The sequence below is a fragment of the Macrobrachium nipponense genome, chromosome 5 (genome assembly GCF_015104395.2).
Source record: "Macrobrachium nipponense isolate FS-2020 chromosome 5, ASM1510439v2, whole genome shotgun sequence".
Classification (NCBI taxonomy): domain Eukaryota; kingdom Metazoa; phylum Arthropoda; class Malacostraca; order Decapoda; family Palaemonidae; genus Macrobrachium; species Macrobrachium nipponense.
The window spans coordinates 58,359,700-58,377,333 of NC_061107.1; the positions used below are offsets into that span (position 1 = coordinate 58,359,700).

At 41.0% G+C, this 17,634-nt stretch overlaps 2 protein-coding genes across 4 annotated transcripts in view; both read left to right on the forward strand.

The window, feature by feature from the left end:
• Positions 1 to 17,634, forward strand: part of LOC135215358 (protein D2-like) — a 340,036-nt gene that overhangs the window by 63,436 nt on the left and 258,966 nt on the right. The gene's annotated exons all lie outside the window — the stretch shown is intronic.
• Positions 12,224 to 17,634, forward strand: part of LOC135215350 (uncharacterized) — a 61,978-nt gene continuing 56,567 nt past the window's right edge. For 2 of the 3 annotated variants that reach the window (XM_064249907.1, XM_064249910.1), the window contains exons 1-2: positions 12,224 to 12,341; positions 17,027 to 17,225. In XM_064249907.1, the coding sequence (XP_064105977.1) occupies positions 17,202 to 17,225 (24 nt within the window). In that variant the 5' untranslated portion in view covers positions 12,224 to 12,341; positions 17,027 to 17,201. Of the gene's footprint in view, positions 12,342 to 16,457; positions 16,620 to 17,026; positions 17,226 to 17,634 lie in introns of all 3 variants that reach the window. The other variant, XM_064249909.1, reaches the window with a different exon arrangement.

Here is a 17,634-nt window from a genome sequence, read left to right on the forward strand (position 1 = left end):
TTCATTGTTTAGAGGCTCTTCCAGATACTAGAGGCGTAGAATACGGCCTTATCTCCAAGAGAAAAATTTAAAAAGAGGGGGATTCTCTTCGATCCGAGAGTTTTTCATTGCGATCTCTTTCGACTAATGCTAATTCGTGTTTATTGACGAAAAGAACGGAGAGGGCAAAATTTCCATTCTCTCTCCGCATTGGAGAGGAAAGAATATAGTAGGAAGACTTGCTGCATACGACTGCTGAATGACAAGTCATATACGCATACCATAGTTGCCTTTGTGGTTTGCTACGAAATATCTATATCCTTACAGATTTTCCTGGTAAGGACTTCGCTTAAAGTTTATTACGACAATACCTCTCAGCTTCGTATTTAACAAAGGTTTGTTTGGCTTAAATTGGCATTATTGAGAGCTTCCTTAGGCTCGGGAATAATTTTTTTATATTCCTTCATAATTAAGTAACTGGCAACTCACGATGAATGCAGCCAGGCAGCGAGCGAGACGGCCGGGCTGTCATTGTAGCGTAAGGCCAATACAGTACCATTCCAGTCTCGGTCATTAGCATCGGTTGCATCTCTCTCTCTCAACGGGATCGAATGGTTAACCGTATATTCCCCCTACTATCATGGACTTAGTCTCGAATGGAGGGGATAGTTAAGCTAACATAATAAAATATTGTCTGCCTTTGCTAAGAAGCTTTCAATAAGAAAGATATTATAACCTTTCAATGCTGTTTACCGTAGGGAACATTATATTATATAATGCTCTCATGCTTACGAAAGCATGGCTTATTAGAATACATGCTTAGTAGAAGAATGGATGGATAGTAGAGAATTCACTTTAAGACTACTTGGTATGGTCAAGTCTTTCGAGAAACGCACACAACCTTTTTAGAATCAGATATTGCTCAAGAAGAAGATGGATGAGTGGAATGGGAAACATTCTCTTCGTGGCCAGAAATGGTTTCCCTGAATAGAATATACTACGTATATAGCAGTTTTTTTCCTACTAAGAAAACGGAATTAACATGTGTAAGGATGTCGGGGGTACCATAAAGGCACAGATGTTCTGGCACATAACATAAAGAGTATTAGAAGAAAGCGCCGGTCTGAAGCGCGCTACCTGGCGCAATGCGCCAGAAGCGCCAGCCTGGCGCAAAATTGCGCCAGAAGCGCCAGCCTGGCGCAATGAGCCAAGAGCACCATCCAAGATATTTTCTCGTTTTAGCGAGTTATTAACATAAGAGTCCAGTAGCCTCTCAGACAGCACGCTCAGTAACGGCAAGATTCGTTCCTGATTTCGTTACCCATTTAATCACTTAGGCTAATTCCACGACTCTCTCATATCGCAAAGAGCATTGAGAGAATCTTTTTTCGCTCCTGTTCGCGTTAACAAAGAGAACCTATTTAGAAAAAGAGGTTCGATGCAAGATTTTGCATGTCCGTGAGAACCTTCTCGATCAACGATAATAACTGTTAACGTATGTCTTAACATTTATTGCAAAGAGTTGTGAGAACCTACGGAAAGTCTTCTTCATAGATCTCTTAGCAAGGTAGAAGACGAACAGGCTTCCTGTAGACTGCTTCCTTTAACTCGAACCAAGAGAGGTAGCAATATACACCATCTTTATTTTATAGAAAGGGGAATAAACTTTAGTTTTTTTTTTCCCCTAAATATAAATGCTTTACAGAATTTAAGATAAAGGGCGTCAAAGAAAGAGAGGATAATACTTTATGCCTCATTTTGGCCTTAGAGAGGTTGGATTCACAGAGGTCACGTTCTTCTCACAGCATGGTTTGGAAGTTTTTCCCAAGACAGTCTGAATATTCTATAAGCATCTATTACAAATGGACCTTAACAACCTCTCCACTCTGAGTCAGTCTTCGTGCAGACTGACCAGAAGTGGACATGAATGAGAGGATTTTTCAAGGTGAATGACAATAATCATAGCCAGGACATAGAATTGCTGCAGATCGTGTTTGATGGAAGAGGAAACTGTCCTCTTCCGATACCTCTGTGCCACCATATAGGTTTTTTTCTTCCTTTTTCAAGAGGGAAGAATCAACGATATATATCTGCTATCAAAGAGCGCAGTAAAAGGCTATACTCTGTCTATACAAGGAGAATTAGAGATAGCAGAGGATTAAGATCTTCGGGATCTGATACGATACCTCAATACGACAAGAGTAGGATATCATGTACTTCGAATGGGATCTTTTGTGGCTTCAGATTCCGTGTTCCGACAAGATGGAACTGCTCCTCATCAACTTCTTTGAGAAATTTTATGAGGGAATTCTTTGTTTTTTTCTCTTGGCCCTTAACTAACGAAGAAGACAAGTGGAATTTTTTGTGCATTGGAATCTCGCATTAGATTTTAATGGAGACGTCGTCAATGGGTTCTTGCCAAGACAAGTATGTCTGGCAAGAGAACTAAAACCCTCTATTCCTGACTCAACGAATTCAGATAGAAGGTTTCGTTGCCCAAGCAGGGTTCTTACGTTTTCACCTACATAAGAAGAGATGGTTTAAATGTTTTTTTGCCTACAAAGTCTTTGGGATGCGATGAGGCTCGAAATGCTTCCCAGAAGGTATTCAGAGAGATACAGTAAGAGCTAGAAAGCAGGAATCCTCCCAATTTCAGCTCGGAGTCTCCTTCGACTTCCAAGCCCTTCCCTTCCTTCGGACAAGGATAGGGAAGATTCTGCAACGAGGAACTTCATCAGCAAGTAAGAAGAGATCTCGTTAGCAACGGAAGGATTCAAGAAGGATCCTCCTCGGAGGAAGACTTATCTTTCGTACTGTTAGATGTCCTATCGTCTAATGGATGTAGTTTACTACAATCACCTTCCCTTGCCGGAGAGGCCAGAAGCTCAAGTGGAAGAATTTCTTCCACCCTTCTCCAATCTCCTGATAAACCATTGTGGAGTTTCAGGACTTTCGGACAATGTAGCGCCAACCAGGCGCCAAAATGCCAAAACAGGCGTAAAAACGCCAGAGGCAGACAGTTTCAAGGAACACTGTCATTGTCTGATGAAGAGAAAGAGGGGGCCTCCAAACCTAGCGCAGATGCGCTGGAGGCGAACAAGTCAGACAGATAAGAGTGTCCCTGATGTGGGCATCGCCAGACATCCTCGAGAGACTACCAAGCTCGAAGCTCCAGCAAGTGGAGAGGAGTCAGCCAGGGGCCAGACGCCAAATAGTGCCAGTCTGGAGCCAGGCGCGCAGCTACTTCCCAGGCGCGAGGCGGCCAGCCATGAGTCAGGCGAAAAGCGCCTTCCAGGAGCTAGGCGGCCAACCAAGTGTCAGGCAGGCGTGAGGCGCCAGCCAGGCTCGAGGCTCCAACCAGACTCGAGGCACCAGCCAGGAGCAAGGCGCCAGCCAGGCGCGAGGCGCCACCCAGGCGCAAGCCAGGCTCTAGGCTTCATCCAGAAAAGATTCATTTCAAAGGAAGCCCTGGTCTTCTTTGAAATAACTGTGATCGCTAAAAGCACTTCATGAATGACTTGATGATTCCTTCAAACAGCTGAGAATTAAAAGCGCTTGAAGTGCGAGCTTTTATGAATTCTTGTTCGTTACATAACAATATGTCGTGAAGGACATATTAGCTGTAACTTAAGGGAGATGCAACTCTGTGTTGACTTCCCTTTGCACGAAGGAGGTCAAGTTGACCTACGAGAGATCCTTCTCTCTTGGTTTTACGTGTCTACGGATACGTTGCTGGGATAGGGAGCCGACACTGATCCTTAACTAAGTGAGTTAATTTTTATGTTAACATAGTGTATTTTTTCTTTGGTTTGTTTGAAAGGAGTTTGGGGATAGCTCTTTTCAAACTAAGCACAAACCCTCGTGTTAGGATCAGGTGATCGGGATTGGTGTTGTGCTCCTTAATTATGCCCCTAGGCATAGGTGTATTGTCATGTAAGTGGATAAGACCACATTGACAAATGACCATTAGATTCTGTCGAGTAAGTGGATAAGACCCCATTGACAGATCTACAAGAACTCTTAGCCATAGGTCACATCCTCGCTGAGGCTCTTGAGACGAAGCAGACACCTAGCAATAGCTAGGAAGTCAACCCTTCGTCTAAACACATAGGAACCAAGGTTTTATTTATCTATTACCTACAACGTATGTTGTTTACCTGTCTAATCAGTAATTAGGCTGTCTCTTACCCACCCGCCAAAGGTGCCAATCAGCTAAGTATATATCTGACAGGGAAGTTTGAATGTATGAAAATGATATTGTTATTGTACAATAAAGTTTCATACATACTTACCTGGCAGATATATACGATTGAATGGCCCACCCAGCCTCCCCTCAGGAGACAGGTGGAAGAGAAAAATCTGTCCTTAGAAGGTAATAGTTCCTATTCCTGCCACCCAGCGGCAGGCCGGTAGATCACCTGACCTACCTACCTGTAGTGTGTGCCGCGAAATTCGAATTTCTATCGGGGACGACGGAGTCTATAGCTAAGTATATATCTGCCAGGTAACTATGTATGAAACTTTATTGTACAATAACAATATCATGTTTCATCATTGTTTAGATTCACCTTCTGTAATAATTAGTTAACCCTCTAACGCCGGAGCGGTAAATAAAAAAATGACTCCCGTATGCCGGAGGGGTTTGAGAGTGAGCGCGGAAGCGGAAAAAATATTTTTTTCAAAAAATCACAGCGCGCTTAGTTTTCAAGATTAAGAGTTCATTTTTTGCTCCTTTTTTTGTCATTGCTTGAAGTTTAGTATGCAACCATCAGAAATGAAAAAAATTATCATTATCATATATAAATAATGCGATATATGATAGCGCAAAAACGAAATTTCATATATAATTGTATTCAAATCGCGCTGTGCGCAAAACGGTTAGAGGTAACAAGTTACTTTTTTTTTCGTTGTAATGGCACTAAATTGCAATCATTTTGGGTATATAACACATTGTTAAAACGATAAAAGCAACACAGAGAAAATATTATCACAAAATGATGCATGAATTCGTAGCGCTCGGAACGTAAAAAAACTAAATTTTTTTAAAACAAAAAAATTCACCATAAATCGAAATATTGTTATAGAGACTTGCAATTTGTTTCAAAATGAAGGTAAATGATGGAATATTATGATATTGTAAGAGTTTTAGCTTACAAATGCAGTTTTCGACCATTTCAGACAGTCAGATCAGGAGAACCAGTCGGTTTAGGCCATAGCTAAATCAGTGCCATAAAGGGTAACCTTACCAACTGGAAATGGGCAGGCCAAGATAGCTTACACACCAGTGGATGCAAACCTGCATGTTTTCAGTCCAGTGATAAAAGGTGACCTTTCTGAATCCTAGTGATAAGACAGTAACAGCTCTCCTTCATTATAGAATTCAGTAACTTGTTATGTTTTCCATTGCCTTTGCTTGATTGTTGTTACTTTTCTACCCAGATAGCTAGACTCTAACCCTTGTGCCCCATTGCCACATTTTAGCAATAATGAAAGAAAGGAAATTATGGGAAATAACAAAAAGGGAATAAAGAATGAAAATATTGAAATTTGAAGTGATTTCCTGCAGGCATAGTAATATTTTTGTTTCATCATTGTTTAGATTCACCTTCTGTAATAATTAGTTAACACTCTAACGCTGGAGCGGTAAATAAAAAAATGACTCCCGTATGCCGAAGGGGTTTGAGAGTGATCGCGGAAGCGGAAAAAATATTTTTTTCAAAAAATCACAGCGTGCTTAGTTTTCAAGATTAAGAGTTCATTTTTGGCTCCTTTTTTTGTCATTGCTTGAAGTTTAGTATGCAACCATCAGAAATGAAAAAAAATATCATTATCATATATAAATAATGCGATATATGATAGCGCAAAAACGAAATTTCATATATACGTAATTGTATTCAAATCGCGCTGTGCGCAAAACGGTTAGAGGTAACAAGTTACTTTTTTTTCGTTGTAGTGTGCACTAAATTGCGATCATTTTGGTATATAACTCATTGTAAAACGATAAAAGCAACACAGAGAAAATATTATTACAAAATACTGCATGAATTCGTAGCGTGCGGACGTAAAAAAATAATTTTTAAAAAAATTCACCATAAAAAAAAATATTGTTATAGAGACTTGCAATTTGTTTCAAAATGAAGGTAAATGATGGAATATTACGATACTGTAAGAGTTTTAGCTTACAAATGCAGTTTTCGACCATTTCGGACGAGTTAAATTTGACTGAATGTCGAATTTTTGCTTAAAATTTTTTTTTATATGCAAATATAAAAAAAATGAGAAATGCTACAACCTTCCAATAATTTTTGTTATATTGTGCATGTTTTTGCGCACATTTTCATATATAAAACTCTAAAAAAAGTGTAATATGAAAAGGCAAAAATATTAGGAGAATGTGACCTACACGTTTCGGAGATTTTCGGCCGAGAATCGGCGCACGGATGGAATAAAAATATTTTTTCAAATATTACACCATAAAGTCGAGATATTGTTCTAGAGACTTGCAATTTGTTTTAAAGTGAAGATAAATGATTGAATATTACTAGACTGTAAGATTTTTATGTTACAAATGCGTTTTTCGACCATTTCGGTTGAGTCAAAGTTGACCGATCGTAGTTTTTTCGTACTTATCGTAATTTATATGAAAAGGCACAAATATTAGGAGAATGTGACCTACGCGTTTCGGAGAATTTTCGGCCGAGAATCGGCGCGCGGAGGGAAAAAAAATATTTTTTTTTCAAAAAATTCACCATAATTGAGATATTGTTCTAGAGACTTGCAATTTGTTTAAAAATGAAGATAAAATGATTGAATATTACTAGACTGTAAGATTTTTATGTTACAAATGCGTTTTTGACCTTTTCGGTAGAGTCAAATTTGACCGATCGTAGTTTTTTTTCGTATTTATCGTACTTATATGCAAATATTTCAAAAATGAGAAAATGCTACACCTTCCAATATTTTTTGTTATATTGTGCATGTTTTTGCACACATTTCCATATATAAAACTCTAAAAAAAGCGTAATATGAAAAGGCACAATATTAGGAGAATGTGACCTATGTGGTTCAGAGATTTTCGGTCGAGAATTGGCGCGCGGAGGAAAAAAAATATTTTTGTCAAAAATTCACCATAAATCGAGATATTGTTCTAGAGACTGCAATATGTTTAAAGTGAAGATAAATGATTGAATATTACTAGATTATAAGATTTTTATGTTACAAATGCATTTTTGACCATTTTCGGTTGAGTCAAAGTTGACGATCGTAGTTTTTTTCGTACTTATCGTACTTTATATGTAAATATTCAAAAATGAGAAATGCTACAATCTCCAATATTTTTTGTTATATTGTGCATGTTTTTGCGCACATTTCCATATATAAAAACTAAAATAAGCATAATATGAAAAGGCACAAATATTAGGAGAATGTGACCTACGCATTTCGGAGATTCGCTGCCGAGAATCGGCGCGCGGAGGGAATAAAAATATTTTTTTTCAAATATTCACCATAAATCGAGATATTGTTCTAGAGACTTGCAATTTGTTTTAAAGTGACGGTAAATGATTGAATATTACTAGGACTGTAAGTGATTTGCTTACCCAAAAAAAACCAATATTTATAATATATATATATATATATATATATATATTATATATATATATATATATATATATATATATATATATATATATATATATATATATATATAATATATATCTAAAATATATATATTACATTCTTCGATTCTGGTACCAATACATAAATAAACGGAATGCAGGTGACACTTCTCTTTTCGCATGCAAATGAAATGTCTTATTATTATTTTATCATGCACAGATACGGATATAAAAAATTAAAAAATTAATTAAATAAATAAAAAATAAATATAAAATAAATGCAGAATACTCACTCGTTAATCCTGACTCTTCGTTCCTATTCATTGTTTTCTCCCTCCCTCCATTGAAGATTCTTGCATTTTTACCACTCGACATGACGAGGTACAGGTGGAGGAGGGAGACCAGCGCGCCCTAACTGCTGATGGGACCCGCGGCCCGTGCGCCCCTCGCTGCGGTTTAGGGGGTGCGCTCCAATACATGACCTTTTAGTGTGGTACTTTCGGTCACACTCCCCTATCCTGCAAAGAGCAACTTTGCAGAGACAGACAGAAGAACCGGGTGTCCTCTCCTTCTGCCATTCATATGGCACAAGGACCTGGCACCGTTTCTGCCTTCTTCGCCCTGTAAGGCCTCCAGTATGTGATCCCCTGGCTTGCAGCCAGCACACAGGGTCCACTACCCGACGAGAAGCGGTGATGGCGGGGCCGGCAGCAAGAGGGGCGTCGTCAGCAGGGGCGTCGTCAGCAGGGGCGGCGGCAGCAGCGGGGCAGTCGTCAGCAGGGGCGGCGCAGCAGGGGCGGCGTCAGCAGGGGCGGCGGCAGCAGGGACGGCGGCAGCAGGGGCGTCGTCAGCAGGGGCGGCAGCAGGTCGAGCGAAGTTGGCCCTCCTATCTGCCCTTTCCTCTAGGGGCAGATCTGCAGCTCGGGGCAGGGGGGTCAGTTATGGAAGGCCACTCATCGGGATCGAGTTTTGATGAGGGCATTCCCGGCAAGGGTACCTCTAGGAACTGTATGTGGGTCAACCTCGGAAGATTGTCACCGCGGTACCCACAGTACAGTATGTAGGCATTTTGGAGGGCCAACTGAAGGATGTATTTGAGGAGCTTCTGTGTCCACCTTCTGGTTCTCCTGGCGAAGGGATAATACTGGATGAGCTGATCAAAGAGATCAACTCCTCCCATGTGCCTGTTGTAGTGCCCAATGATGGTAGGCCACTCTATACGAAACTCCTCAAACACAACTCGGCCCTGTCGACGAGTTCTTCTTCCGCTGTACAATCTCTTCTTGGATTGGTTCAATGAACTTGTCGTAATCATGGGGAACGAGTCGGACAGACCCCTTCCAACAGATGTACGAAGACAGCGCCCTTCCGCCACCACTCTGTCTCTCCTCTTGCCAGGTGTTGCGGATGACTAGCGAACCTCTTGAGGACATTCGGGGCCCCACGCACCAACCGAAGGGTACCACTGACGTGAACACCTGCTTCATACCTTTCCTGGGCCAGGGATACCGAGTTATAATAATTATCCATAAACAGGTGATATCCCTGGTTACGGAAACGTCCCACAAGATTGAATAGTGTCACGCAGCGTGGAGAAGACCCCGGTATACACTGAAAAGTCCACCACGTATCCAGTGTTGGCCTCGGTAATAAGAAAGAATTTCACACCATATTTCTTCGCTTCTTGGGGGTTATACACTTTTATACTAAGACGTCCTTTGTAAGGCATCATCCCCTCATCCAAGACAGTTTCTTTCCAGGAATCACGAGATTACTACACCGATGACGGATATAATCCAACACTGGGCGCACTAAAATGAGGCGATCACTGTTATTCCGTGGTATGGCCCTTCGGTTGAAGGCGTTGAAGTACCTGTCCAACGCCAGGAAATTATCACGGGACATAACGCCAGGCACATTAGGCATACATGAAAAATAATATCTCCTCCAATATTGCCTGACGTCGGCAGCAGGTGTCATACCAAAATAAATGTGCAGCCCCAAAAAATGCGCCATGTCAATGAGGTTGCAACCCCGCCAGTAATACGACAAGGTCGTCCTCAGCTCATACCGGCAGTACCGAGCGTAGTCCACCGTCTCGTGTACCAGGTATTCCAGCAATTCCCCTTCCCGCGTCAGGAAAAGCTGGATGAACAAACCCCCAAAACAGTCATGGGGTACTGGTACGGTGATCCCAGGGGTTGCCGTGAAGGGGTGCATGTTAGGAGGGGTGGGGTCCTCTGTCCACCCTCGTCACTCTCCGACGACCGACCTTCACCTTGGCTGGCGCGACGAGCCGACCTTCTATGTGCCTGTGCGCGCGCACGGGTGCGGGCACGATATTGCACTCTACCCTCCCCCGTTGGCCCATCACCCTCACTTAGGCCTTCACTTTCTGTATCGTCCTCTGCAATAAAACTTGACCCCGTATCCCCATCCTCCCCCTCCTCAGATTCCCCCTCGTAAGCACTGAACCCACTGAATTCGAGCTCACTTTCGGGATGTGAGCCTCGAACGGACATTGGGGGCATATATTCATCCTCACTTTCATCGGGACTGATGTCCTCATCACTTGATGACCATCCGCCATCAAAATGAGGACTTGCGACATGTTCCCGATCAAGCTCCGATAGATATTCATCCATGTCCCTTGGTTGGAGGCCTCCCAAATGCTTATGATTGCCCCTAAGGACGCCCACATGCTTCCTAGGGGTAACCAAAGCCATACGCTGTGTTCCTAAAACACTTTCAGCCACACGTAGCCGCACAGAACGGCCTTGAGGCGCGGGGTCATGCTGGGTGTTTGACCCCTCGCCAGCATCCAGGTCCAAAACTCGCCTTACACGATCCCTTCCGACGGGTAAAACGCGCCTTTCGCGGTCCACACGTCGTTGAGACATATCTAGGAATGTCCTGTAGCAACACAAATGCTCTAAGTCTCGCACAAGTCCAGAAAAACACGCTTCTGACGAAAGATCGCTCTCGGGTGATGCTGGCTGGAGCGAGAAGAAGGGATATCGTGCATGCGCTCTTGGGGCACGCGTCAAAACAAAACAAGGCCTTGATCCGTGAACTCCCAGCATCCCCCAAGGCACGTGATTTAAAAGTTTTAGGCTGGTAGGCCTATAAGTATTTTTCCGCGAATTTTAAAAAAAACTTTTGTATGTCGACTTAAAATACGTCCAGTCGGCGTTTAAGGGTTAATTATGGTACAGTAATCTTAAGCTGAATAGTATTTGTTATTAGTGTTGTTTAAAAAAATTTTTCAACAGTATGCAACTTATACAGTCCTCTCTGTTTTCTTATTGAACGTAACTTTGTATGCAGCCTTGAATTAATTTTGAAGAAGTTAGGACTAACTTTATTTTATGTAGTGACATTAGGGGCACCAAAAAAAATAGCAATTTTGAAAAATGTGATTTTAAAATGGTAATTCTTGGCCACATTGCAGTAATATGATCATATCATTATTAAGAACCTGACTGAAAGATTCTAGTAAATTTCTAGACTGAGATAGACTCAGATCTTAAAAAATGAAATGGTTTGGACAATAGATGAGAGGGGATGAAGAACAGTTGGTTAGAAACTCAGTGGATTTGAATGTAGTAGAATGGAGAGCCATAAAAAAAGCAAGGAAATAGGTGAACACTTACAGATACAGATAGAAAGTGCACAAGACTGAGAAAAGTATACAAAACTCATTGCATATCTAACTCACTGAGGAGAAAAGCAATATAAATGAACAGTCTTGGGCTTCATTTTGATGGGCTAATTTATTTCTGATCTGTTATTGCTTCTAGTATAAACAAAAAAATGAAGAGTTTTGGTATTTCCACCCAACCTCAACATCTGGGTATAGTTTTCAAGTGGCTAACATGGTTGTGCACTAACACCATTGTCAAGGTCTTTGTAGATCTGTATGCCTAATCAGAAGTTACATTTAGTAATGAATACAATTACATGGGTTATATTGTTCTTAAATAATCTAAGTGGAACACATTGTCTAAAGCACTAAACATTACCCTGACAGGAATTGTCAAACTAGTGAAAAGTGGACATCTTTGCTGAAAAGCTTATGAGTAAATATCTGTAGTCATTGGCTATTTAGAGTATAGAGAATATTAGTACATATGATTTTTTATGAAAATTCGACATTTAAAAAAAAATTGACCAAGACTATGACAGGTGAAACACTTTCTTTCATAGGAAAGGTTTAATGCCAGTGAAATAATGCTTCACTTTTTTTTTTTTTTGAGATGAGGCATCTGTAAATAGGTTTGTTTTTATGAAAAAAATACTGCTTTCAAGACTTGTCATATTTCATTCAAAAACAGAGTGGATAATGTCAGTAAGTCCTTGGGTTTATGGAAGGATTGGTCTGATTTTTATATGAACAAATAAAAAGGATTAGCCATGATCAACTTCAACACATTTACTAATAGACTGCAACAAGTTTGCACACAAACTAACATATATGGAGCAGTTTAACAGACTGCTATTTTTGTCTTAGTTCAAGTTTGTAATCTATGGTATAATTGTGAATTTAGAAATTATTTCAATTCCTTTAAAAGTTACTCTGCTTTGGTAATAAAACTGAGTGTAATTACATGTATGTGTAATGTTCTTGAAACAGATGACTGTGTTGTAATGGAAGATGTCGGAGGCTGGGGTCCGTGTGAAACAGTGGAGTTGCTGTTTACTGTAAGGGAATTAGGTTCACATATTCAGGCAGTTGACTGGGAAAGTGTAAGTAGTATCTTGGATTGCTGTTCAACATTTTAATATTAGCTCTCATGATAAGTTCATTCCCCCCCTTAAAATCAGCCCTTCAACTTTTAATCACAATGATGGACTGTAACTAAACTATTAAAAATTGGAGAACCAAAGTTGGTTTTGAATAATAACTACCAGCCAGTGTGTCAGTCTTATTGAACATAATGACTTATTTATAAATGGTTATAACTGATACATATCGCACAGCAAAGGCTGGATGTGCACTAACATATGTACTTATGAGCAACAAATATTCATAGTAATACTAGTTTTATTTCAGTGTTTTACCAAGCAATTATATAGCTGTAGGTTCCCTACCGCAGCAGACCAAAATTCAAAATCTGTGTTGGCGCTGCCATTGCTAGTGTAGGTGACTGGTTATCACCCACTTCCGGTTGTCAGGTATGACAACACCGTACCTCTCAGTTCAATTTGTGCTGGCTCCCGTTTAACAATGGTGGTTTTATGCAGACATTGTCATCTGCAGGATGGCTTATTCATTATCCTATGATTTGGTGACATATTCTATTCAGTGTGGTTTTATTTTTATTTAGCTTAGCACTTTTGAATATTTTTTGCTGCCATGTCAGATTCTAGTTCACCTTGAGTTAGGTTTTGTGCTGATGGGTGCAGGACTAGGCTAGTTAGAGATGTATGACACGCATACCAGATGCATTTAATGTCAGGGTCAGGAATGTAATAGGGAGTTAACGTGTACTGAGTGTCAGGAATGGGATGAAGAGAAATGGAAGGTGTGTATTGCTCATGCAGATAAAGTAGTTAAGGATAGGAGGAGAGGTCAGCTGTTATAGCTGAGGGTAAGGCTAGTTTGTCTTCCGCGCCTTCTGTGTTGGCGGAGGCCTCCACTCCTTTCCCTACTTCTAGAACTGTTTCTCCCATCCTAAGTTTTCCAACTCCTTTGCCTTGTACTCCTGTGCCAGCTTCGAGAGAAAATTTGAATTTCTTGCTAACACTATGATGGAGATTCTTGCCAACACCATGATGAAGACAGGTTCATCCATAGACCTTTTATGGAGAAATCAATTAGTGTAGTGAATCTAACAAGTGTTAGTGAGTGCAATCTTAAGGGATGGCTGTCTCTCCCATCAGTTCTCCTAGACGGTATGTCCTGCTTCACCCCCTCAGGGAGAAGACATACCGGAGGTCGAAGGGAGACTAGTGGTGTTTGCCCACAGGCAATCACTCCATCTGTCGATCCTTAGGTGTCAACTCAGGTTTTGACTGAACACCATTGGAAAGGCGTATCTCTTAGTGCGCAGTTGTCATCTGACTCTAGCGGTTCTTCACCTCACTCCTTGGAGTCAACATTCGACTTGCGACTCGGTTGATTCAACTGATGAGTGACAGGTGTTGGCACCAACTAGGCATTTGGTGTAAGCTCGGTTGACTGGACAGACTTCGACTTCTCTTTTGAAGGCATCTTCTTTGACTCATCATTCGACGTCTTCTCCTGTCCGTCCTACCGAGCTACAACAGAAGGATGCATCTTTGTCCCCTCTTCAGCATTTTAAAGATTTATTGTCTTGTTTTTTTTTTTTTTTTTTTTTTTTTTTTTTTTTTTTTTTTTTTAAGGGGAATACACGACCTACCAAAGAGGAGCTACCTTTGTCGCCAGTGTCATTGTAGAATGAAGAGCAAGAACAGGACTCAACACCCGCTTCTGCCTACTCGTCACTCCTAAGGTTCCTTCTGGAGTACTTTCCAGATTTCTTCGCTCCAGCTCCTCTAGTTCTCCAGCCTCGATTTTCTTGATGAAGAAGCAGCATTGAGAATTCTTTCCTCCCAAATCAGTTCTGACCTCTGCCTTTAAGAGGTGACTTCTTCATGTTGAGGAATGACTGGCAAGTAAGAGGGAGCAAGGCAAAGTGTCCTTTGCCTTTCCACCTTTGAAACTCCTCAAAAAGCGATATCGCTTTTACGCCACCAGGGAAGGACCTTCTTTGGGAGTGTCTGCAACCAGACAGTCAGTGTTCCCCTCTGCCAAGGTGTTTTTTTTTCTTCTAGAACTAGATCATCTAGTTTGTAATGTCGTTCAAAGTTCTGGAGATTTTTAGGTTTTTAGACTGGACAGTCAGAGATTTGGCTAGGAAGTTAGAGTACTGCCCTGCCCTCCTGAAGATCTTGCTGCTTACTGGCTGGGGATACGTACTTTCTTGTGCTGACAAAGGAGCGAGGGACGGTTCTGATGAGCTTGCTTCCATTCTCGCTATGGGGATTTTGAAGAAGTGGGAACTTTGGTGTTCATTCACAACCAAAGGTGTAACGGCGACACAAGTTGGTGCTTTTATTTTTCCAGCTCGACAAGTCTCACCTGTTTCCCCAAGAAGCAGTTAAAAACATTCTTTTGGGACTACAAAAGTCGACTATTGACTTAGTGGCTCAGTCAACTAAGCGTCCTAAGCCTTCAACTTCGACTTCTTCTTCTGCTTAGTCCTTTTCGCCTCTTCAACAGCCCTTTCGAGGAGGGAAGTCCCGTCCTTTTGCCAGGCCACGCACCAACATTCACCCATCACCCAAGTCCACAATGAAACCTGCAACTAAGCTCTCTTCCAATTGATTCGTTGGTCCCCCGTACGCCTTTAGGTGCTAGGCTACATCATTTTTGGGAGGCATGGAGTTGCAGGCTTGCAGAAGCCTGGGTACTACAGGTACTTCATGTAAGCTACTTCATAACTTTTGAAGGAAGAACCTCCCCTTTCCAAAGTGCCCATCAAGTTGATGTCATACTCTGTCAGCTCTGAGAGGTTTTCTGCACTCAAGGCGGAAGTAGAGGTGCTCATTCAGAAAGCAGCAGTGGAAGAGGTCATCGACCTTTCAGAGGGTTTTTACAACAGACTTTTTGGAGTCCCTAAATCATCAGGGCTCTGGAGGCCCATCCTAGATGTCAGTGCCCTGAATTTCTATGTTCTAAAGACCTTGAATTCAGTACCCTAAATTTCTGTATGTTTGTATGGTCTTTTTATGTTGCATAGAACCGGTGGTTATTCAGCAACGGGACCAACGGCTTTACGTGATTTCTGAACCACGTTGAGGGTGAACTTCTATCACCAGAAATACACATCTCTGACCCTTCAATGGAATGCCCGAGAGTTGAACTCGCAGCCACCGAGGTGGCAGGCCAAGACCAAACTGACCACGCCACTGAGGCACTCTGAATTTCTGTTCCAAAGGCAAAATTCAAAATGGGGACAACAAGATCAGGGTGACTGGATGGTATCCCTGGACATACAGGACACGTACTTCTAAGTTCCAATTCATCAAGACTCCAGGAAGTACCTGTGTTTTGCCTTTCAGAACAAAGTTACCCTTTTGGGCGCTGTACTTCGGACTGTTGACAGCACCTCTAAGTGTTCACCAGAGTCCTGACCCCTCTAGGACAGTGGCCACACCTGCTGGGAATCAGTGAGTCTCTGTTTTTAGACGACTGGCTTCTCTTCAGAAAGCTAGTGTGCGAAAGACCTGAAGAGGACCCTCTGCTTAACAGTCATTAGGCATAGTGATCAACTTAGCAAAATTGCAGTTAACTCCGTCTCAGAGCATTCTCTATTTGGGACTCTAAACATTTATCTTGACGGTTCAAGAGTTACTTACCCATTCATCTTGTTCAGCAGTGCACTGGATGAGTCTGCTGGGGACTCTTTCATCAGTAGAGCAGTTCGTGAAGTAGGGAAGACTTCACACGAGGACATTTCGGTTCTTTCTCAAGGCAAACTGGTGCAGGTGCCGGATAAGAGCCATAATCGACAGTTTTTCCAATTCCCAACAATATTAGAATCTCCCTTGGTGGCTTTTGAAGGAGACTTCATCCTCTACACCCCAGCCTATAGTTTTACACAGACACGTCAGACATAGGTTACCTTACAAGGTAAGGTATGATGTGCATGTTACTATGCTACCACACATTATCAAGAGACATTACCTCCAAATCCCTCTGCCTTTCAATATGGAATCAGCTATGTAACTGCTTGGTAAGACACTGAAATAAAAATATATTTTTTATGATAAAAGCAAGTTTTAATTTATTCTTACCAAGTTATTACATAATCAGAGACCTCCCTTCCCCCACAGGTGGAGTTTGCGGCCAAAAATAAAATTGAGAGGTGCAGTGTTGTCATACCCGAGGACCGAAAGTGGACGGTTACCTGTCACCTACACTAGCAATGGCGCCACCATCGCAAAATTTGACTTTGGGTCTGCTGCAGTAGGGAAACTACAGCTATGTAATTGCTTGTAAAGTATAAAATAAAACTTGCTCTTATTATAAAAGTAAATTTTTCCTGTATCTATCCTTATAATTGCCCCCATTTTAAGGCAAATGCTTTTCAGTGTTTCCAATTACATTTGTAGTGAAATTTTGAACTTAAAATTGTTGATTTCTATATTTCATTCACACTGTTGCTAAGCTTTAGAGTCCTGTTTCCATCTGAATGGATTCAAATAGTCATCCATTTTCTTTCGAGATGGGTCTGTTACTTCATGACTGAACCTTATCATTTTTCCTTTTTTTAAGTTCTGTTGAAAAGAATAGCTGCATCAGCCAAATTGATTCTGTAACAAGTCATCTCAATCTTTCTACAGACTTTTTTGGTTGCTACATTATTACAATACCTTTAAATTACAGTTGTGATCTTTAACAGGTAAGCCTGTTCTTGAATGCCAGTGGCTATAGAGTGGATGCAGAAAGTTGTAAAAAGAGGTCCGAAGCTCTGTTCAAGGACTATGAAATTGCTGAACGTCACAACCAAAGCTGTGGGGTGAAGAATAGAAGACGGTCACCTTTTTACTTCAAAATAAGGTCGCTCTTTGTGAACCATGAGATTAGTGACTTTGAACCAGGTAATTTGAGTTTTTAAACTTACACAGTAGACAGTAGAACATTGCAATCACAGCATACAATTAATATGGCTTTATTGCCATTGTTTTACATTAGGTTTACCCCTTATTATTGTTCTGCCATGCTTGCCTTGTAAACTTTCTGTCTGAATAAGATTCAGTATGTTCATTTCAGTGTTTAGAGGAAAATTTTTGCATTTAGATGCTGGTTTATTGTTAAAAAATAAAATTTAAAAATTTAATGTTATATAATGTTACAATACAATACAATACATGATAAAATCAGATATAAAGCTGATGTTATATAATGTTACAATACAATACATGACAAAGTCAGATAAAAAAACTCTTAAATGATAATAAGCATTTCTGGACGTTATAACAGTCTATTATTACTTCAGGAGGGTTTGCA